This window comes from Ochotona curzoniae, unplaced genomic scaffold (genome assembly GCF_017591425.1).
Source record: "Ochotona curzoniae isolate NIBS_2020 unplaced genomic scaffold, NIBS_Ocur_1.0 scaffold_274, whole genome shotgun sequence".
Lineage (NCBI taxonomy): Eukaryota > Metazoa > Chordata > Mammalia > Lagomorpha > Ochotonidae > Ochotona > Ochotona curzoniae.
In genome coordinates this window covers 9578075-9601479 of record NW_024467101.1, presented here as the reverse complement: position 1 = coordinate 9601479, position 23405 = coordinate 9578075, and the positions used below count along the sequence as shown (strand labels likewise).

Below are 23405 nucleotides of genomic sequence, written 5' to 3'. Positions count from 1 at the left end.
GAAAAAAAAAGAGAGGAGAGAGGAAGGGGGCAGGGGAGAAGAAAGGAAGAAAATAATACAAGAGGAACGCAACTTGTGTCTGATGATGAAATAATACGTGGACGCACAGCGGCGCGAAAATTCAACCGCGGAAAAGGGGGTGTGTGTTGCGGGGGGGGGGGTCTCTTAAAATGGGGGCCAAGAGGATAGAAAGATGGGGGTGGGGAGTAGGGTGGGGGGAGGGGTTGTTTCAGGAATAGAGGCAAAAGCTGAAGTTACTAAACTGCAGACTGGTTAACACTGGTAACAGCACTGGGGCCTCGACTGTTTTTTTTTTTTTTTTCCTTTTAAAAACAAAACAAAACAAAAAAACCAAAAAGCTTTGGGGTTTCTTTTTGAATGTCCCCTTTAAATTAACCCTTTCCGGTCCGTATGCCACTAAGCAGGTACCAACCTAGGAAAACAAAAATATTCATCATCACCCACTCAGTGACAGTGGCCCTTGAGAGAGAGAGAGAGAGAGAGAGACAGACAAGGATGGAGACGGCAGGTGCATGTGGGGTGTGGGGGGAGAGGAGGGGAGACAGGAGTGGGCCTGGTGGGGGAAGGGTCTTCCTCATGGATTCAAGTCAGGGCGGCCACGAACGTCCCGAATCTGTTGGAGATGTCCGAGTGCAGGGACCTCCAGCTGGGCACGGAGGCTCGGGCCTTGGCATCGCCCACGTCGTCCGTGCAGTGGACGGACAGGCACTGCAAGTGGCTGCCGGGTTGTGCGGCCGAGGCCTTGTTTGCAGGGAGGTCGTGGGCTGTGGAGAAAGAAAAAGGAGAGGACGTTAGTGGTGGTGGTGGTGGTGGTGGTGGGTGAGGCCCCGGGCGGTGGGTGACTGCCCTCCCGCCCCCTGCCCAGCTCCCCCATCCTGGCCAGGAACCAAGGTGGTTCAACTCAGGGTTGTAAGAAGACGAATGAGATGGTATGCTAAGTCAGGAGGAGAGGTGTCCAAACAGGGCATCCAAGGACGTGTAGGAGTTGGGCAGAGGGAGGCCTGGGGTGTAGGAGCTAAGACGTCTTTGAGAATAGGGGGACTGAGCAGAGAGGAGCTCCCCGTGTCCCCCACCGCCTCCTGCAACCATGCCACCTGCTGAAGCCCTGTCATCCCCACCCTCCCAGCCAGACTCAGGCTCTGGTCCTTGACCCTACAGATGAGGCTCCCACAGACAGCCCAGAGAGGCTCAGGACCTCTCCTGGGGTCACACAGCCGAGGGTCCAGCTCCTCAGAGGGACCCACAACAAGCACCCTGCTCTGAACGTGGGCGCGTCCGCCGGTCAGCCCCAGGCTGGGGATCCATTGATTCCCGAGGGTTCTCTACTCACAAGGATGTAGAGGGAAGGGGTCGGAGTGGACCCTCAGCAGCCCTGCCACACCCCTGCACAGAGAGACCTGGGGTGCCTAAGTTGGGGAGTCTTCCTTTTGTTCCCTCCTCACCCCCATGACGACCCTCTAAGCCCCTCCTCAGCCGTACAGCCAGAAAACACCATGATGTCTGTGCTAGATGCGCCTGAGGGCACGGGCAGCTGCAACCCTTCACACCTTAGTAAGAATCAGAAGTCCCAGGACTACACATATGGAGGGAGGCAAGGACGCGGGCACGGCCTATCAGGAAAAAAAAAAAATCTACCGATGACGTCATTAATTGTTTGCGTCGAAAGAAACCCATCTGCCCGTCCCATTTTTCCACGACCTTGTCCATGAGCCCTCATGTTTGCCCACGAGTATTCTCATATACCCCCTGCCCACTCCCGCTTCCACAGCTCAGCTCAAAGAAGGCAGGTGAGTCATCTGAAATCACACAGCCCGACTTCCGGGGCTTCTCTGCTGCCTAGAAATGAGCAGAGCTGGAACGGGAGGGACGGGCGGGGGGTGGGGGCCGCCAGTCACCAGCCTCCGCCCTCCACGCTCCCTGCAAACCCAGCCGGGGCCCTGTGCCAAGCAGGACTTGCCCTGCCTGCCCCTCCCTTGGGGATTAAGCAGGAGGCCTCCCCAAGAGCCAATGAAACTGCAAAGAAATCCACCCCGCCCCCGACCCCAGTGGGAGGGACCGGGGCAAAGGGAAAGGAGGGTTTGGGTCCCCCCCACCCTGAAGGCTTTGGGGTCTGCAAACTGGGAGGGGGAGGCAGAGCTGGGAGCAGGATGAGGAGGGAGGCACCTTCCTTGACACCCACGGTGTCTCCCTGTGACCAACGCCTCTGTAAGTCACGGCTGCCATGTGGCCACTCTGAACTTCCTGACTGCATTGGTCAAGAGAGGCTGATGCCTACAAAGGCAGGACATGGGGTGGGCAGGGGTGGTGGGCCGGCAGGTACAAGGCCTTGGCAGCCTCCCAAGGGTCCCTCCTCCCCCCACATCCCAGCTTCCTGGAGGATACAGGCTCACCTGACAGTGAGCCCAGTCTCACCTCCCATTTCACAGCTGGAGATGCTGAGGGCCGGAGAGCAGGCTGGCAAGGCTGGCGGGGCCAGGAGACCACCCATGCCCCCACATTCACCCAGAGAAGACACCAGGACCCAGCACCTCAGCACCCAGCAGGCAGCCTCTGCTCCTGCTTGCACTACTCCCAGTAACACCTGCTGCCTCGTGCTGAAACACACACCATCCCCCCAATACCCCCTTACCCAACTGCTGGGGTCCGTAACAACTGCCAAGATCTGGCCCAGCAATGGCTCCTCCAGAGACACGGAGAGCCACATGCACAGGACATGCGCATATCCCTTCCTGGACATCATCACAAGGAACAGACACAGCATCACCTGCGCCCATTCACAGAAGAGAAAACTGAGGCCCAGGCTTGAGTTCCCAGGTTGCCTAGGTCCAAGAAAGCAGAAGCAAGCAGACACTTTCCACACCAAAGACCGAGACGTCCAATAAGGCTTTGGTTCCCAAGTTCAAGGTGAGCAAGGCCAGAGACATGGCTCCTCCAGGCTGGGGTTACTCCATAATGAGTGCATGCTGGACCTGCAGGGGCCCTGGGACTATCTGATCCTATCTCCTACTCCAGCAGCAGAGTGACTCTTCCACGAGCACCTGCAGCAGCTCAGAGAGGGTGTGGGGCTTGCCCCAAGTCCCAGAGCCCTGACACGGTCAAGCCAGCCCTGGGGACTCTTTTCCCAGAGAGGAGGTTGTGCGTCAGTTCCTGACAACCCGAGCATGACCAAACGGATCCTCTCTCACCGGCTTCATTCCAGCCAGGGACGGGGAGAGGGGGCGGAGCGGGAGCCGCACGCCCGGGGGCCGGCAGCTGCCCCAGATGCCGGGGCACTGCCGATAAATGAGGCCCACGGAAGCCGCCTCAAGTCACAGCCTGCCCCGCCTGTACAGAGGCCTTCGGACCCCCCACCCCCCAGAGAGCGGGGGTTCCCTCCTACCGTCTCTCACAGCAGGGCCCCTGGCAGCAAGAGGGGACCCTGGAGTGCCCCAAGTGCCCAGCACAGACAAGCACCCTGGAGCTCGCCCGGCTTGTTGTTCCATCTTTCCTGTTAGATCTGGCTGCACTATCCAGGGGTCAGGCTCTCGGGCAGGGCCACAACAGCCCTTGCCCCTATTTAACAGCCAGGAAGACGGAGGCTCTGCTGGGCAGGGAACTACACAGGCAGGCGGCACCTGGGCACTGAGCTTATGGCTGCCTTTAGAACTTGTAGTTTAGAAGTGGTCGGAGCAGCGGAGGAAGCCACATGAGAGAGAGAGCCAGCAACACACGGCACGCGTGGGACAGACAGCTGAGTCCTTCTGCCATCCAGGCAGCACAAGACCAAGGTCTTGTGGGTGCTTAGACACCCCAAGGGTCTCTCCACCGTCCGCCCCCCCCCCCCCGTGCCAGGTCAATAGCAGGGAGAAAAGAGGCAGATGCATGGGGGCAGTTGACAGACTCACATTTCTCTGGAAGGGCCCAAAAGGGGAGGACGGTGGCCAGTCTCAGAACCAGGGACACTTAAGCTCTCCAAACCCAGGTTCTAAGACACGGGTTGGGGGAAAAGACTGGGTCCCCCTCCCCCCCATCAGGGAGGTAGTGAGGGGGATTAAGTGAAATGAGCCATGGAAAGCACTTGGCGTGTGGCCGGGACTGCCGTCCCGTCCTTGCGGCCATGCTGCCCTGAAAGGGAGGGCCCGGGGATGCTCCTGCTGGCCGTGACAGTGGCAGAGACAGACAGAATACAGACTCACGGGTGCTCACCTGCGAGTGTTTCCACGTGTGTGCTTTTGCTTCCGGAGTTGCCACCCATGGAGGGGACCCAAGTCAGCCAGACACACCTTGTCATCATCCCACTCTGGCCTCTGGCCAGCTGTTCCACCTCCCACCCCCGAGAAAAGTACCTGTGTGCGACCCAGCTACCTCCTTCTCACTCCCTCCCTCACCCCTGCCCACCGTGGCAGTGCCCAATGGCCCCCTACCTCCTAACCTAGGACATGGCCCCAGCCCAGGTGCTAACTTACCCGGGCTGTAACAGGAACAGTCATGGAACCTTTCTCTCAGGCTGCTAGGAGGGTAGCTGTGAACCCGCCCCCCCCAGCAGCACACCTCTACAATCCAACAGCCAGTACTATGGCACAACCATCCCCCAGTGTCCTGCCATGGGCCAGTCTCTCCATCTCTGCCAGCCCAGGCCAAGGCTGAGGCTGGCGTGGGTGTGTGTTCATTGGGGCTGGGAAGGGGAGTGTCCAGGGCGCAGTCCCCGGGGCCCGAGCAGGCGAATTAGAATTCCGAGCGTATTTTTAACTCCGAGCTTATGTAAGGAGCAGTGTGGGCCTCGGTGCACAATAGCGAGTGACTCTTACCCCACTCAACCTCTCCGGCTTCCTACAGAGAGAAAGGGGATTTGAGTTTTTCCTTTATTTGAACTTAGTTGGGGGGTTGAGGGGGAGTTGAGGACACTGAGTTTGAGTGACAGCTGCCATTCAGCCAGTCCACCTCCTCGTGAGGGCTTTGTCTCGCAGCCTGGGAGTCCCTCCTGTCTCTGTATGCGCGCCCTCCAGCTCTCCAACACATCAGTGAGTGACCCCCAAACCTTCATGGCTCCTGTTCCTCCACCCCAGCTAGTCCTGGGCAACTCTCTGTCATCCACAATCAATCCAGGCCCCAGACAGGAAGTGGTCGCCCCATCCTCCAGCCTTGCTCCCTCATCACCACCATGCTACCATTCCCCTCTGTGAGTCAGATGTCGTTCTCCAAGCACCTGCTCCAACCTTCCACAGCCACCCCCTACCGGCTTCTCCGCGACAAGAGTCCACATGGCCCACCTCCCTCTGGGGGGAGGGGGAGACGGAGGTGGGAGGCAGGCTCACTCCCACCTCATCTCTCAGCGTAGCCCCCCATCCACTCAGCCATGTGAGACCACGCCCACCCAGCCCCGTGAGCCACACCCAACTAACCAGGTGAGGCCACGCCCCCAGAGTTATAGAACTCTGTATATCCACGCACAGCCTCTCACGCAACCCATCTCCCCTGAACCTGCTGGGGATCCGCACGTGCACGGATCTCAGAAACATATTTTCTGCACCAAAAGAAACATAATCATCTCAGTCCATTTTCCACACACGATTTTTTTTTTTAAGCGTATGTTTTTCGCTGCTGGCAAGAGAGAGCGAGCGTGAGAAAGAGGGAACACACATGCTTCTAACAGCTGTTCCGTGCCCCAGGGCAGGGACCTTGGCGGACAGGAGTCCTGAGGTCAGGGTGTCCCTGACCGGCCACCAACGATGGGACGCAGTGGGCCACACTCTCTAACCCGGGTCCTTGGCACTGTCCCCAGTAGGCCAACCTTGGGTCAGTCACTTTCTCCCTCTCTGGGTCACAGCAGACCCTTGCTGGCTCACGTTCTGCAGTGCCAAGGCCTATGCAGCAGATGCCCGGGCACTGGTCAAGGACCATCAGGACAAGAGCAGAGAGGCTGGGCCAGCAGAAGGTAGCAAAGGGGGCCCACAAGATCACCACGCAACCGAATAAACAGAAGCTCTCTCCCTCTGCCTCCTACCCACTCCCTGTCTGGGTTCAAACTCCCATGTAAGCTGCCTTTAGCTCCGTGGTGGTAAGGGCTCCATGACGACAGTGGCCAGGGGAAGGTGAACCTGCAGACCCGGTATGCGTGGTAACAAGGAATGAGGAGATGAGTAAGGATTCTTCCTGGGAGGTCCCGGGTACTGGAGCCGCAGCACCTGGGCACAAGCACACCTGTGTGATTTGGGCACGCTTACTCTGCCTGCCCGCTTTTCTGGACCTGTCTTATTTTCCTCTAAGAATGAGACATAGTCCCCTGATTCCTTCTGTCCCTTTGGGGCAATCAGATGCCACATTCAATGGAGGTACAAGGCCTCCAGAAGTGAGCTGGTTCAACGTAAGCGCCAGGGACCACTACCCATATGCCAGAGGCATGAAGACAGGGGCCAGAGACCGAACAGGGCAGGTGGCTCGCAACCTGCACATCTCACATGGGCCATGCAGACTACACAGCCCCTGCCCGTGTCCCTGCCCCAACTCTGTTGGCTCATCGACAACAACGTCCACCCCGCTCGGATGGCAGAAAAGGGGGACAGAGCAAGCCAACCATGCCCCTGTGCCACTGTCCCCTGGAATACAGCAGGAACACCTGCCACGGCTCATCCCCCTCTCATCACGTCACCCCAGCAGCCAGGCATGGGGCCCTGATACGCCAGTTCAGCTACAACAAAGGACACAGGGAGGAGGGTCGCACACAGAAGGTCACGCAGCTGACCAGCAGCAGAGCCAGCGTTGCGCCAGGGCCGTGTGACGCCAAAGCAGGAGAGGCAGAGAGGAAAGCAGGCTGGCAGAGTCAGAGCAGCAGGCACTACCCCACACCTTTCCTTCCGTGTCTCTCGGTCTCTCTCCCTCTCTCTCTTTCTCTCTCCCCATTTCTGTCTCTCTTCCTTCCATCTCTCTCCTCTCATCTTTCCTCTTTTCTGTCTCTCTCTCCTTTTCTCTCCTCCTCCCTTTTCTCTCTCTCCTCCTCCTCCCTCCCTCTTTGCCCCGTCCCATGGTCCACCCCACCGCCACAGGGCAGGAGGCTGGAGAGGACTCCTGATTCCCTCTGCCCTGGGCTCAGGGTCAGGCGGGAAGAGAGCCCCAGTCCCCAGGGACACTCAGGAGGGGTTGTCGTCCCCACTCCACACACAGGGTGAAGCCACTGGGGCAGCTCCGCGCGGTTGGGAATTAATCTGAGCTGACTGGGCTGAGGGCGGCTGTCACTTAGATTGAGAGGAGGCCGAGGGCTCCCAGGAGGGGACGCAGCAAGGACGCCTCAGGAAACCCACTGGCTGAGAGTGGGGGTGGGGACTAAGGGCTGGGGCAGGTCGGAGGAGGGGGGCTGGGCCCTGGGGACCTCCCTCAGCTCTGAAGCAGGACTCATGGAGGGGCAAGAATGAGGACCAGAGCCCCAGAGAAACCAAGGGGCCGCTCAGCAGGTCAGGCTCTGCCACCAGACATAGTATCTCCAGTCTGGCTTCTTACCCGGGTGCCTCAGGCCGTGTAGCCAGTGACCTGTACCAAACACAGCCATGTACCCCCAACCCCACCAGGCCCACTCTGGGCCTGCGTGCTGCCCAGACGTGACAGCTGGGAGGGCGGCAGGGCACAGTGGATGTAGTGTGCGCCCCTCAGCTTGCACCTTCCCGGATCTACCATCCACCCCACCCCGATCCTTACAGCTTGTGCAAGAACACTGCCTGCCAACTGCAGGGATGCTAACATCCCATCCATCGAATGGGGATGGAGGGAGCAGGGTCCACAGAGGACCCTGGGCAGGGGCTGAGGACAAAGCAAGCCAGGCCCGCAGTGCAGCCCCAGGCGGTAAACAGGATGATAGCATCTCCTGCAGAGGCACCTGCTGCCCGGCTCCACACTCTGGCTGCTCCACTTACGATCCAGCTTCCTGCTCGCGCGCAGGGCAGATGATGTGGCTCACGCACCCAAGTACCAGCTGCCTGCATAGGAAGCTCAGATGGAGATCAGCCCAGCCCAGCCCTGGCTGTGGGATGTAAGCCAGGGATCTTCTGACCTCTGCCTTGCCGATAAAAGGAAAATAACATTCCCAAAAAAAACCCCACAGCAGGTGCATCTGATATTGTTTGAGGTGCCCCCCAGCCTGGCTCCTACTTCAGGCCCTTCTGGCCCACAGGTCGGCTTCGGACTATCAGAGCCAAGCGGGATGCTCTACCTCTCTGAGCCCCCTCCTGTGTGACCCAGGACTGGCGTCTGGCTAAGCCACCAGTGTCCTGCCTAGTGCTGCGCTGGGAGCCTTGTGTTTTAGTAGACCAAAATGAAAGGTATCGGTTACAGCTCCCACCAAGGGCTCCCCCCCGTAGCCTAGGATCACAGCATCGCACCCCGCCACCTCCCATGCCAGAAGACCTGAAGGTGAGTTGCCTCATCTGTCTACATCTCAGGCTCCAAGTGGTACATCCACTAAGCAGGGCGGCTGGGAGAACAATACGCTCTTGCCTGGCTCAACAGCTACTACCACCGCCCACACCTGTCACACGGTCCCTCTGCTGAACTCAAGCATCTGTCACCACCATAAACCTGGGACAGCGTCCCCACCTCACTCCGCAGACGAAGTTCCCAGCATCCACAAGCCACATCCCGGGAACCCCAGCCTGTCCGGCCCTCAGATTGGTTTTATAAAGTTTTATTGGCGCGCAGCCACTATTTTCATATAGCTTTATGGACAGTTAAGCAAATACCTGGGACATGTTGAATCTGGCAGCTTAGAACCCACAAACCCAAACTGTTCACCCTCAGGCCCTGTGACCTGGGACACGGGGGTGGGGTGTTGGCTAGGAGGGTGACGGCCGTCGTCCAAGTTCACAGGGCCAGGAAGTAGCAGTCAGGTGTTCGATCCGCACTCCTGTGAGGACCCACGGGCAAAGGCAGACACCTTCATGTCTTCCCACTTCAAAACTCTGACGCACTAAAATGTGGGCTGGGCAGGGGTAGGAGGTTGTAAAAAAAAAAAAAACAAAATCCAGAATATTCCACAAACATGACACAAGAGGAAAAAAGTGGACTCTCTTTAGTTGAGTAGATGCCATGTCAGACAGAGGAGTTGGGGACAGGCCCAGGCAACTGTCTAAAGAATCCGTTTTAGGGAGTGAGTTTAACCTTCCACTTGCCATGCCACCATCCCATATAGGTGAGTGTTTGACTGCCAGCCATTCCACTGCCAGTCCAGCTCCATGGCATGGGAAGGCCACAGCCAAGTACTTGGACCCCCTGCCCCCCAAGGTGGGAGACCCGGAAGAAGCTCCTGGCTCGCTGGCTCTGACCCAGCTCTGGAATGTTGTGGCCATTTAGGACAAGGAACCAGCAGATGAAAGGCCTGACCCTCCTCTGCTTCTCTCTCTGTAACTCTTCCACATAAATACAAATCAATCAATTAATAAAATGTAGACTTCAAAAAGCCCCCTTTCAGAGCCCCAGACCTGACCAGACCAAAGCCAGCAGCTGGATCTCAAGTTCAGAAAGAACAAAGATACAGGTCAGGTGGACGGGGCCTGCATGGGCAACAGTGGGCAGGACCTGGACCCTGGAGGCTGGCCCAGGATCTTCTCACTCTGCCAACAGGACGACCAAGGTCATGGCACCAGAAGGCAGGCAAGCAGGACTGGAACTTGAGCGTGCAGGCGTGCTGAGCCCATGCCTCCCCCACCCAGCCCCTGGAGTCTGCTTTGGGTGCTGGGTGGCTCTCTCCCTGCTCTCTAGGTCTGGGGTCCTTTTCTGGCCTCGGGCACAGCACCTGCTCCGCTCTACAGCCTGCAGACACTCCTTGATGGGGCAGGGAGGGAAGTGGCGGAGCGAAGCTGCTAACCTTGTTTGCTGGGTGCTTCTGCTGAATCAAGAGCCACCTGTGCTGCTGTTGTCCCTGGAATTGGGGCGGAGTGAAGTGGTGGTGGGGGCACCCTACCTTTCCTCTCAGGCAGAGAGTGTGGGCAGAGGCAGCCGCAGGGTGGGGGCTGAGTGACTAAGACGACCGGGGCCTCACCTTCCCAGAGCTCTCTGCTCCACCCACACCTCACCTGTCAGGAGGATTTTCTGGGTTGGCGGGGCATCTCCCATAGGGATTCAGACTCAAATGGCCACATGGCTGCTGGGTGCTGAATGCAGGTGAAACCAAGGGTAGCGAGGGCCAGGGAGGGAGGTGAGCAGGTCAGAAGTTACCCAGCTATCTGTTCACACTGGCACCGGGCCCCCTGTTCATTCAGAGGATGTTGCCAGTACAGTGTCACCAAGGGGCGGCAACCATGCTTCCCAGCGGTTCATCCCTCCTCTTCCTCCTCTTCCTCCTCCTCCTCAGGGGCCATGAGTGTCCCATCTCCCTTCACCCGGCTCACTTTTCTGCAACCTTCCTGTGGCAGGGGAAGGGGTATCTCAGTCCTGCAGTGGCCTGTGACACGGCAGGTGGACCCTGACTTCCTGCACTTGGCTGTTCTGTGAGCTCCCTAGTGCCGGGGAATCTTGCAGCTCCTATTTGCCATCACAACCCTGGCCCTGGGTACACAGCAGGTCTGTCCACCACCCAGACAGACTGAGAGCAGGTAATGACGGCAGGGCTGCGTGCTGGGCAGGAGGGGTGGGCTGGGTGTAGATGAGGCCAAGGCCACACCAGCTTCTGAACCTCTCGACTTCGCAAAGCCCATAGAAAATGTATATTAGGGAGGCAGAGGAAAAGAAGTGGATTTCCCATCAAAATCAACGTGTCTTTTAATGCCACTTCTGCATCCCACCCACACTCCTCAACCTCTGTGCCCCCCCCCGCTGCGTTATAGATGGCATCAAATTCTGTTATTTCTTCCTGACTGGTCCAGCATGGGACCCCCAGGGACAGGACCCCCAGGGACCAGAAGGAAGCCAAATGACTTTGCAAAACCACTTCTGCTTTCACTCCACGCCAGGAAGAGAGGGAGGGCACGGGGAGAGGAATTCAGCAGACCAAGAAGGAAGCGAGGACTGAAACCTGTTTTCCACCCGGAGGAGCACCCAGAAGCACCCTACCACCCCTTTTGACCCCCTTCCCTCCACCCCTGCTCAGGAAACACCTGCCATGCCTGGGGTGCCACAGGGCATGACACACTGGCATGTGCGCCTTGGGTCAGGTGCATCCGGCGCTGACCACCTTACCCCCTCCCAGCCCGCCCGCCCAATGGCCAGCAAGCCTTGGGGAATCAGGTCCCCCCCATTGCTCCCCACAACCAGGAAGGCGGCATGCAGTGTAGCAGATGAAAGCCCTCACCCACTTGAGCCACAAGCCTGCAGAGATGGTTCCTGGTATCTGGTGGACAGAACTACAGGGAGTACCCAACCCCATTGCCAAACAACAGGCTTTCACTACCACCACCATCACTTTGACCCACCCTAGAGCTCTGGCACACATGGGGGGCTCAAGTGGCTGTTCCCGGGAAGTGCTACAAACTCGGGGACTCTGGGAGTCCAGGCCATCCAAGACAGTAGTCGCCAGCCACACATGGCTTTTGAATGCTTGAAGTATATAAAACTTATGAAATCCATCCCGCCACCAACACAACGACATGCCTGTGCAGGCCCAAGGCACTCCTGCTATCCAGGAGACCAATGCTCACCTGCAATCCTACATACAAAGTCTCTCCCGATCCCTGGTGGCCCTGACCAATAGTCTTCCCACAGGAGGAGAGTCCTGTCCTTTTCACATAGGAAGGGTCACAGAGCTAAATCTGGGACTATAGCTGATCAAACTACTTGGGACTCCCACCAAAGCACATTTCCTCTTGAGCCCAGGGCAGACATTGCTAATCAACTCCAGCACCTACTCCCATAGAATCAGGTCCAGGCCCGGAGTCCTTCTCGACCTCGTGCTCTGGGCAGCCAGAACGAATCGATCCACATTACCAGTTGACACCCAATCGGTAATCTGACCTTAGTCCCACCACACCAGGGAGAGAAACTGAAGCTCAATAAAATAAAGTGATTTGCACAAGATCGAATGATAGGCCAAGGTCAGTCCAGGATGCAGACCCACACCTGTTCCTGCCTCTTAACTCTCCCCATCCTGGTTTTCCTGTCAAAGCTCTGAATGGCAGAAATGCAATCCAGTCTTCAGGATTGACACCCAGTGCAAGCTTGGTGATTAGGGACAAAGATGAAGGATGGAAATAATGTCAGAAACAACACGAAGCCTCTTACGAAGCACCTGCTGCATGGCCAGCCCAAGCCTGTCCCCACGGATGGTGACGAGGGACCCTCATGATCCCCATCCTGTCAGCATCCACAGGCAAGGAGTCCACAGACAGGCTGGGGTTGCAAGGGATGATGAAAAGGGATTCAGACCCACTCCACCCCCAGTCTGGCTTCCTGACTCACCCAGAGAACCACGTGAATCTGGGTAATAGCCCAAGTGTGGCCTTGGACAAGGTACTTTTCCTCCGTGGGGGCTTCGGCTCCCTGTAGTGGGAGAAGGAGAACTAAAAAAGAGCTGAGCCGACACTGCGCAGAGCTTCAGCCAACAGCCTCTATTGGAGCAGCGGTTCAAGTCCCAGCTGCCCTGCTTCCCATCCAGCTCCCTGCTAGGGCACCTGGGGAGGTAGAGAAAGATGCTCCAAGTACATGGGCAGCTGCTACCCATGTGGGAAACCTGGATGGAGTTCCAGGCTCCTGGCACTGGCCTGGCCCAGCCCTGGCCATTGTGACCATTTGGGGAGGGAATGAACCTGCAGGTAGAAAAATCCTCTAACTTTTTTTTTTTCCTCATTGCCTTGCAAATAAATGAGCAAATCATTAAAAAGAAAAGAAAAAGCAAGTGTGTCAATTTACGGAATAGTCTGAGTTGGTCTCCATTTTACAAAGGAGAAAAAGGGAGGTTTGGGGAAAAGACAGAACCTGTCCAGGGTCCCCCAGGAGTGCATGGTTGAGAACCCTCAGCCTGGAACTGTGTTACTAAAAGATTTCTCACGCTCTCCCAGGGATGTGATGGGAAAAGGCACCATTTAGGACCATCTGCTGGCACAGCTCAGCCCAGCATCATTGCCCAAGGTTCCTCAGACACAAAATAAGGTCGGAGGAGGGAGCTACTACGTCCTCTCTCTGCTATGGGGAGGAGTGTCCACTCTGAGTCCCAGGCCTGGTGGACAGGCATTCACAGGACCGGCGCCTCCAGCCGCCCACGAGACCAGCACATGGTCCAGCAGGTACCACCTCTGCCACATCTCCACTGAGAAATTGTGCACGTTCAACTGCAGGCCGTATTTAATGTCATTAAGCAGAACGGCACAAGATGAATGGGGCTTTGACCTTGCAAGGGAGCCAGCAGGGAGTGAATATCGAGGCAGACAGGAGCGCTATTCCCGCCTCCCCACAGCACTTGAGTGGCGCTGGCTATGTGCTGGCATGCATCCCCTCCCATCTCAACCTCTAGAGAAGCTGGCAGGTGCACACAGCAGTCAGGACACTGGTGCGTGGCAGCAGGAGGCTCCAGCGGATGCCCTTCCTGGCCACTTGCACAAACCAGCTCACCTCCGGGGCCTCAGTTGTCTCACCCGCCAAATAGGAACAAACGTGCTTAGCCCAGGGACTATACTTGAAGCATGCTCCATGGAAGATACCACCACTTTCACTGTCATTGCCAGCAGCAGCAAGGAGTAGGGCTTACACAGCTGCCTCCGCTGGGCCAGGTCAGAGGTTGGGGCTGAGGAGCCCCGGCTTTCTCCAGCTCCTCAAATTGACACCCCCTGCTCTCCAACACACACACACATACACACACGCACGCATGCATGCACACCCTGGGAGCCATGCAGCACCAGCCAAACTCAAACCAGCCAGGAGCTGGGGACACAGACTCCCAAGGGGTGGGTGGGTAGGGAGAGCTTGGAGAAGAAAAGGGGGCCCCTGTCCCCGAGCTGCTGCTTGCTGTTGCCAGCCTCCCTGAGGCCCGAAGGGGGCCCCCGGAGCAGCTCTGAAAGGCAGCCGGGCGCCGGGGCGGCTGCGATGAGTTCATCTTACCGAGGCAGAATATTAAACAGCTCTGGACCCAAGGCGCACAGGGCTCAGCTTCAGCCCAAGGGAGGAAAGGAGGCTGCAGGCCGGCGGGTGCAGGACTCCAGTTCATATTCAAACCTTCTTCTGCACTCGGGGTGGCCCCACACCCCAGACAGAGGCGGGACACACCCCGTTTGCATCCTCATGTTCTCCCCCACCTGGCAGAGAACCCCTAAGGCTGATCACGGCCCCCACCCACCCACTACATCTGGCCAGCTTTCTGGGCGGCTGTAGTTCATGCCTGGGGCTATCACTTCCTTCTCAGCTTCCCCACAGCTGCTCCATTCCTCAGTCAGGGAAACTGAGGCAGGGCCAGCCAAGTGGATTCCAGGAAGCAAATCTCTCTAGCCAACCACACGCCCAGATCCACCCCATGTCCCACTGAGGGAGTGGGTGCTTTCTCTCCCCACAAGCAGAGCCTGGAGTGGGGGTGACTTGCCCAGTATCACACAGCCCCCTCCATTCAGGGACCTATGGTAGTCAGGCCCTTCCCCTATTTTTTCTGCCCACCAAGCCAAGCCACCCTTGCCTCAGGATCACTGTGGCAGAAGGAGATTAATAAGAACAGAGCTGGGATCCCAGTGTGGTAGCCTAACAGCTAAAGTCCTCGCCTTGCACACACCGGAATCCCACATGGCTGCCATTTCTAATCCCGGAAGCCCTGCTTCCCATCCAGCTCCCTGCTTGTGGCCTGGGAAAGCAGCGGAGGTCGGCCCAACACCTTGGGACCCTGCACCCGCGTGGGAGACCCAGAGGAGACTTCTGGCTCCTAGCATCAGATCGGTTCAGCTGTAGCCATTGCAGCTGTTTGGGGCATGAATCATCGGATGAAAAATCTTCCTCTCTGTCTCTCCTCTTCTTTGTATATCTGATTTTCCAATAAAATATAAATCTTAAAAAAAAAAAAAAAAGAACAGAGCCAGATACATATCACACACCAAGAAGCTTCTTGTTAGAGTAAGCTGGGTGCTCTCCCATGGCTCCAGGGAGCTGGTGCTGGTGACAAAAACAAAAGCCCCGTGACAATGACACTCGCCAAAAGTATGTAAGGGTAACCCTTGCATCCAGGTGTGGGTGGCGGCACACTGGCCGAACAGACCCTGTACCACTGTGACAGCATGCTGACCGTGTCACAACACAGCGTTCATCTCGCCTGACCTTGACTGAGCAGCGCCAGACCCAGAGGTCCCAAAACATGAGTGTCTTCCTGCATCCAGGGGTGCCCTGGCTTGTTGGGCAGGAAGAACAGGAGAAAGGGCTTGACTAACTGCCAGCCGTGGCCGCACACAGGTCCAAAATTTCCTTGTCTGCACCCCATCCTCCCAATCCACAAAATGGATCGACAGCAGGAGCTGCCTGTGGACGTGTGAGCACGCGAGAGGGGCACACGCTGGGCTCTGCAGGCTTAAACCCTGCAGCAGTGACAGAATGGGGCGGCTGGCTCGGGCTTCTCCACCGTTCCCTGTCTTCCAGACGGCTCTGACATGGAGGATTCAAGGCCTCAGAACGGTGCTGTTACGACCTGGCACGCTGCCCCCTCCTGCCCCCCCAGCCTATGACCACACACCTCTCACACCCAAGTTTCCCCAGGTGTAAATCAGGACGTTGACCAGGTGAAGATGGACCACGCGACTGGGAGGTTGGCATCTTGACCCCAGTCCCTAAGGTGCCACCCGTGCAGGGGTCAAAACCCAAGTCACCGCTCTTCTATAACACACCCTCGACCATCTGCCCTGCAAGTCCGTTGGTTGAGTTTGATTTGGAAACCTTCCACGATGCGTCACGCCCTAAGGACAAGGCCCCCAGACTCCCTGGTGAAGAGAGCGGGAAGAAGGGCCCCATGTCTGGATGGGAACGTGTGGGCATGGTGGGCAGGATGCCCTTAAGAAGCCCCCACGCCAGGGGCAAGGCCCCACTCCGCTAACGCACACCACTCCAGGCCCTTGAGCGCTAGGGCCCCTGCCACCCACACAGGAGACCAGAATAGGGCTCCAGTCTCCTGGCTCCAGCCTGGCCCAGGTCTGGCTGTTGCAGAGACTGGGGCAATGAACCCGCAAATAGACGATATCGCTTACTCTCAATCTCTCTCTCTCTCTCTCTCTCCCTTTCAAGCACAACAGAGAAGGAGCCAGGGTCCCTGGGCTGGCAGGCATGGGCCGGGCTCCAAAGGGTTAAGCACGGCTAGGCTGTCTGGGAGGGCACTGGAGCAGCCTGGGCTGCCCACTGCTCCCCGCTGCTGCCTGAAGCTTGACCCCTGACATTTCCACTCCCAGCCACTCTTGCATTTAAAAAAAAAAAAGAGATGGAAAAAAAAAATTGCAGGGACCAACGATTTGGGTGGAAGGCAGTAGGGAGTGGCATGGGGGGGTGGGGGCGCTGTCTGGAAATTTCCCTTAGCAGTTCACCACCCCCCAGCAAAAAAAAAAGATTTTTTTTTAAAAGAAAGGCAAAGAGGGGAGGCAGAAGGAGGAGAAACAGAAGAATTCAAAGGTGGTAGACAAGTTATCCGGAATCCTCAGGCACCACTAAATTTTCTGATTAATTAACCCTGAAAGGGGGCCTCTCCGGCAGACCTTCCAAGGTGAGGGGGGGCTCAGGCTGGAGGCACCCCATTGGCAGAGCAGGGGCGGCCTCTTTCTGGGGGAGGGGGGACTCCACAGCGAGGTCCTGGGAATGGGCGGGGTGAGGAGGTGGTGGTGGTGTGTGCAATCGCATCTCTGTAGTTAAAACCAAGGTTGATAAGGAATTTATCAAATGAGATTTACACGGAGAAACCCTAATTAAGAGGTTAGTCTCTGGTTTAATTGCCTTCAAACCCAGGCAGGCAGGCCCGGGCACATGAAGTTTTCAGTCTGACCTCATTAAAAAATAATAATAACCAAATAGAATGAAACCCGGAGTCCACCGAGGGCTGACCAGAGGGACGGGGAGGGGACCGATCTGGTTTGGGAGTGGGAGCAGCCTGGGAGGAGGCCCTTCTGGACTAAGCTTGCATCTGATTAGCACCCTACGCAAGCTTACAGTCCTGCTCTCACCCACCTTACCCTTCTCCCCAACACCCCCGCCAACCCCACCGAAGCCCCTACTTCCCGCCTCCCGGAAGCATGCGTGGCCCCCTCCCCGAGTGGACAGCATGGTCGCGGGGGCGAGGGGGTGCTGGAAGAGGGCTGGTCTTCAGGGGTTGGTTTGTTTGGGAAATGGAAGTAGAAAGAACCCAAAGGAACCTGCTGGAGGATCGTTGGGGGGGTCGGGGGGCAGAGGAAGAAAAGGACAGACAGGGAGGTGGGGGAGAGGAGCGGCTGTGCACAGATGGAGGTCCTCCAGGGGACACCACCCCCCTCCTACCGGGCTCACAAAGTGAGAGGAAGACACTGGGTGCCCCCCCCCCGCAACCCTCTCAGCAGCAAACCAGGGGTCGGGATGGGTTTTCTGCCCCGTGTCTTGGACCACCACATAAGATCACCCACGGAAATCTGTCTGTTACCAAGGTGCTAAATTTCGAGGCCCGCTCCTGCAGCCATGGTCTTGGCTGGCAAGACCACAGGCTTGATTACTTGGGAGACCCACGGGCCAGCCATGGACAAGCCCCAAGAAGCCATCCACAACGAGAAGACCTGTCAGGAATGGTGAGATCTCTTCCCAAAGCCAGATCTGGAAGACAGACCCTGCCAAGATAGGGGCACAGGTCAGGGCACAAGCAGAGTGGCCACAGTGTATGTGGCCGGCCGTGCCACGACAAAGAACCATGAGCTCAGCTCCTGGGACCTGTCGTCCAACAGCGGGAGGCTGCCTGGTTTGTCTCCCCCGCCGCCCAGGCAAAGGACGTCAGAGTCTATACACAGACTGGAAGGGCCCATTAATATTCCCCTAAATATTATTAGCATTGTTGCTATGGTTTTAAGGCACGGAGTCTCCACACCCGACAGACACAGGCAGGCATGCGTGGGGCTCTCACGGGACCCAGGAACTGTGGTGTGTCTCGCCACTGGTCCCTTTTCACCCTGACCTGTATTCTCCAAGTTCTTAGCCATCCGGCCAGCCACAGCAGCTACAAGCTCTGCCCTGCACTGCCCCCTCCCCGCTCCTTCTTCACTCACCGAGACCACCCTCTGCAGGCTGTTCCCCCCCCCCGGGGGGGGACAAGGGAATGTGCACTTCTGCCTCTCTGGGTCCCTGGTTGTTCCTCCTGTCCAGGAGGCAGGGAGCAGGCGTGTTGGTGTCCAGGGTGAGCGTGGGCAGTGACAATGTGCCAGACGCCAGCTGGAAGATTCTGATAATCACCGCTCCCCCATCCCGAAAGCCTTCCTGTGACCCCACGGAACTCAAAAGGGCCAGGAGGAAATAGAGACCCAGGAGGGACAGGGGAGTAGAGAAGGTGGCAGGCCTGCCATAGGCTCAGGATAGAGGCTCCAGCTCCAGGGTCCAGCAGCCAGAGAAGATGGAAATCTGGGCATCCTCCTGTGGAGTCCACCACAGTCCGGAGGGACAACGGCTGGTCCCCACGGCAAGCACGGCTGCTCCTCACGGCAAGCACGGCCCACCGCAGAAGGACACGCTGACCTGACTCAGAGCAATTCTTACCAAAAGGAAGAGCCCACCATTGAGAGAGGCACCCTTGACCCTAAACCAGGGTGACCCATCACCCCCTTCTAGGTCCCAAGGGCTAAAGGCACCAGGTGTGGATGCAACCTCAACGTGACCTCAATGCTGTCACTGGACGAAGCCCTTACTGCCACCACCCTGTCCCAGTTCTGGGATGAGGACAACAAAACCCCAACTCCCACCCCCATCCCCTGTGCCCATGCACGGGTCCTCACAGATAGCAAAACTGACCCACTGCACAGACAGGCAAACAGAGGCTCATCCAAAGACCACCAAGGGCTCCTACCCCGCTCCTCTATCCATGGGAAAGACTTTAAACAGCCCCTGACCTAAGTTGCTTTGATTCTTCTCTTGAGCATCTATCTGTGGAAATGGGGCTGTTGGTCCCTCTCAGCGACCTCAGGCAGGCCTCTCTGCTTGTCTGGGCCTCAATTTTCTCCTCCATAAAATGGGACTTGACAGAACAGGGGACTCCAGAATTGGGGGCCCGTGAAGATGGGCTACTCAGACAGTCAGGGAGTAATTTTTGAAGCTACGAGGTACATGCCAGATCCAACTCATCCACAGAAGTGCCCCCTCCTCGGCTGGGCTTTGCTTTGTGGTTGAGGTGGCCTAGGGCACAAAGAGGGAATCGGAAGCTCCCTGACCACTGCCCTACACATCTGGGCTTCCCTCATAGGGGCCGGGGACACCAGGGAAGGGAAATACGCAGGTGTCGTGGGCTCCAACGCAGCCCTGGTTTCCTGCACACCTGCCTTGGGCTGTCGCAGCCAGATCCTCACTCCCCTGCCAGCCAAGCCACACTCAGAAGATTCTCCCCCTCTGCTTAACTGACCACACCCCTAACTCCTAAGTGGCTGGGGCGGGGGGCAAGGGAGAAGAGTGGGGGCTGCCTGTCACGCCCCTCCTGGTTCCTGGAATGGGCTAGCTCAGTCCTGCCCTCGCACTTGTTGCCACCCCCCCCCCCCGCGCCCCCGCTCCCATCCTGGATCCCACCCCTCTTAGTATCCCTTCTGGCAGAGCCTGACAGGCAGCCGCCTCCAGGGCGTGGAAGCCCATTGCCAAAGACCCAGGGATTTCGTAAGCAGCGACACGGCTGACACAGCTTTGGTGCCATGGACCATGGCAAGAGTATGCACACCGTGCCAGTCAACAGACATCAGCGCCCTCCACCCCTGCCGGCTCCATCTCGTCACTGGGCTCTCAGTTGCACTGCGACACCCCCTCTCCACGTGCCCCCCGTGGGCCAGTCTACGTCTCATTCTCTGCCCACTCCTCCACCTGCTCTTGTTTGCTGTTTGTCCAGCAGCCCGTCCCCTCCCCTAGGACGACAGGGGCTTTCATCTCTCTGACCCTCGCCCCTCCCAGCCCCTCACGACAGCATCACCTTGGGGGTACGTGCTTGACACACGGTTGTTGAATAAAAAGAACGGGCCAGGACAGGTGTTGAGCGTGGCAGTTCAGCAGCCACCTCGGACACTCACATTCCACATCGGGAGTGCCCGAGGTTCAGATCCTACATTCCAGCATCCCTGCTGATGGGCACCCTGGCAGGCAGCAGGTGACAGCACAAGGACCTGGGACGCTGCCACTTCCATGGGAGACCTGGATGGAGCTCCAGGTCCCTGGCCTCAGCCAGCTCAGCCCTGGCTGAGAATGGAAGACCTCTCCCTCTGTCTTTCAAATAAGGAACATTTACATCATTAATAAACACATGTGCAAGCCTTTTTGCGCCTGATCCTAGTGCCAGATTTTGAGTCTTACACTAAATTTGTCCGTGACAGTTACTCACTTTCTGGAGTTAAGCACTCACGGCTGCAGCGGCAGGGTTTGCCGGGGGAGCTACAACGGGCAGTGAGGGGGGTGACGTGGCAGACTCACCAGCCCCTCTGCCCGCTGTCATGATGGCCAAGTAGCCCCCTGGGCGCACGGCCAAGCCTGAGGACCACCAGTTTGTCACTCTCGAGACCCTGAAACTCCCGCGGCAGCTGGGACTGGGCTGAGGATCACCCCCGTTTCATCAGCAGACATCAGCTGGCTACTGGAGTTCCACACAAGCAGAATGAAGTCCGTGTTGCAAATGGAGCCACGGAGGCCCAGAGAGGCAGAACCACATGTTTCAGGTCACCCAGTACAGAAGAGGCACCGTTGAGATGGAACCCAGGCCTGCCTGAACTCAATCCCCCACCACCAGAACTCGCGGTGTAGCCACCACCAGCAACTGGGGCCCGACCATCCTAGGACTGCTACCCCCTCATCTGCACCGAGTCTCCCCATACCGACGTGGACCGGATCTGCATCCACCTCATCCCTCCACCCTCCACGGCCACACGCCAGCCCCAAGGCTCTAAGGCTTCCCGCCCATCGTGTCTTGGGGTGACTCAGTGATGTTTACTGGGTTGTCCCAAGAGCGGGTCCCATGCCCAGCAGCTGCAACACAGCCTGGTATAGCTCCCTTCTGTGCCTCAATCTCCCCATCCCTAAGATGGGTCTAAGCTGCACTGCCTACAAAGTACCTGGCAGGTAGCAGGTGATGCATACAAGCCGCTGTTGCCCCACTTCCTCCGAATGTCAGCGTGCAGGCTGATGAACCTGCTGGTTCCTCCCCGTCCCTAGCTGCAGAGACACAGAGAGGTCAAGCAAGCTGCCGAGGATCACACAGCTAGCTGAACTCATTCTGTGCCATCCTCAGAGCCCCCTCTATGAATCACACAACTGACAAGATGAAATGTTAGGCCCAGGGACCCAATGCTAAGGAAGGTCCGTCAAGGTCAAGCCCACGTCCTAGGTGCTGTGCACCTCCAGGCCAGGGCAGCTGGCACCAGGTGCTGTCTATAGAAAGATTTGGAAACGCCTGGTTTTAGAAGCTCCAGCTCTGGCCATGCACAAGGCTTGGCCGGGCAGAATCAGCGCCCAGTGCCCACCCCCTCCACCTCAGAGGAGGAGGAGGTTCCAGAAGTAGGTAGGGACACCTAAGGCTTCCCTGCGCCAGGTGGTCCATTCGGTGCCTGTGCTGTGTGGCCTTGGTGGCGTTGCCTGCCCTCTCTGGGCTTTAGGTCTCAAGGCTGGCAAAAACATAGAGAAAGAAAACAAAAGTAGGAGAAGGTACTTGCCACCCTAGAATCTGGTTTTTTCCACTTTACCTAAAAGGCAGAGAAAGAGAGAGAAAGTATCTTCCCTCCACTGGTTCACTTTTCAAATGCCCACAGCAGCCAGGGCTGGACCAGGCCAAAGCCTGGGCTCTGGATCTCCATCCGGGTCTTCCATGTGGGTGGCAGGGACCCAAGGACCTGAGTCATCCTCTGCTGAGCAGCAACAGGAAGGCAGAGCCAGGACTGGGCCTGGGCGCTCCGACGGGGACTGTATCTTTATCATGAAATCAAGCACTTGTCACCCCAACCCCTCCAAACTTAGTTCTTTGTTTGTTTGTTTGTTGTTTTTACCCAAACTCCCCACTCTCCACCGTGCCATGGTGGTGACCGAGAAAGCTTCAGGCATGCGATTCCAGACTACACCCACACTTGTCAGTCTGGACTCAACAGCCAAGGCCAGACCACATACACACAGACACGCGCGCGCACACACACACACACACACACACACACACCGGGCAAAGAAAACTGGGCCAGCAGACGCTGGCCCACAGTGGCAGCCAGAGCCACGGGCACTTGCCATCCGCATAGGCGTTAGCCACTGTGCGTGAAGCTGGCCTTCCAGACAGAGGTGAGCCTGCCCTGGTCCCCAAATGGCTCCTCCACGGGCAGGCCCTGCCGGGAGAAACGGGAGCTGCAAAGAGCCCCTTCCCCCACTCCCCACCCCACCCCCTTGTCTGTCACACAAAGCCACTGGGCAGGGCAGGGCAGGCACCTGGGCCTCCCCGCACCCCCAACCCCTGGCTGTCTCCCACCAGTCAGAGGGAGGAGGCCATACCAAGAGGATCATGGGAGATGCCCTGAGACTGGAGGTCACCACGAACGGCTCAGATTTCAGGAGCAGCTTCTCTTGGTTGACAAAACCCACCAAACCCAACCCACCCGAAGTTGCCCAGCGAGAAGGAAAGACAAATTGAAATGCCGCTTTTACGGGAGCCATCAGCAGACGGAGCCGCCGCGCCCTGACCCGCAAACGTCCAAGACACCGGACGGACCAAGGTGGAGACGGAGCCCCCCTTTGCAAGCTGGGACACGGGTTTTTTTTTTATTTTTTCCGTGGGCTTAAAAAACCCACAGATCAGTTGCACACAAAAGTTTAAAAAGAGAACATGCTCCTGTTTGGGAAAAGAATTTCATTAGGGGGAAAAAATATAATATCAAAATATCCATTTAGAAAGAATCTGCTATTAAATCCTAGCACTCTGCTCAGGAGGGAAAATTGCATTTTTATCTAAATGGTTTTTCTGCATAAGCCATTGACAATCTCCTCCGCCTCTCTGCGACCCTCAGCGGGGGCCTCGGGGCTGCGGGTGGCCCTCGGTGCCTCCAACACACAAGATTCACACACCCCGCCGAAAACCAGCTCCAACAGGGCCCTCCGCAAATACACAAGCCCGGGTCCTGATTTTTGTTTTTCGGTTTTTTTTGTTTTGTTTTGTTTTTAAGAAAAAAAGATCGATACTGCTGGGGCAGGGGTTTGCTGATTTCAATCTCCAAACAAACACACTTTTTATCCGTGCAAGGGTAACCAATCACTACATCCCCGGGGTACTTCCCAAAGTTGGGGGCAAGTGGAATTCAGAGACAAGTTTAAGGGGGTTCAGA

The 23405-nt window shown here is 57.3% G+C and overlaps 1 protein-coding gene across 1 annotated transcript in view; it reads right to left on the bottom strand.

The window, feature by feature from the left end:
• Positions 1–215: 215 nt before the first annotated feature.
• The window catches only part of MN1 (MN1 proto-oncogene, transcriptional regulator), a 39374-nt gene continuing 16184 nt past the window's right edge, over positions 216–23405 (bottom strand). Inside the window, exon 2 of the mRNA XM_041003837.1 lies at positions 216–785. Coding sequence (XP_040859771.1) covers positions 604–785 — 182 coding nt within the window. The 3' untranslated portion in view covers positions 216–603. The remainder of the gene's footprint in view (positions 786–23405) is intronic.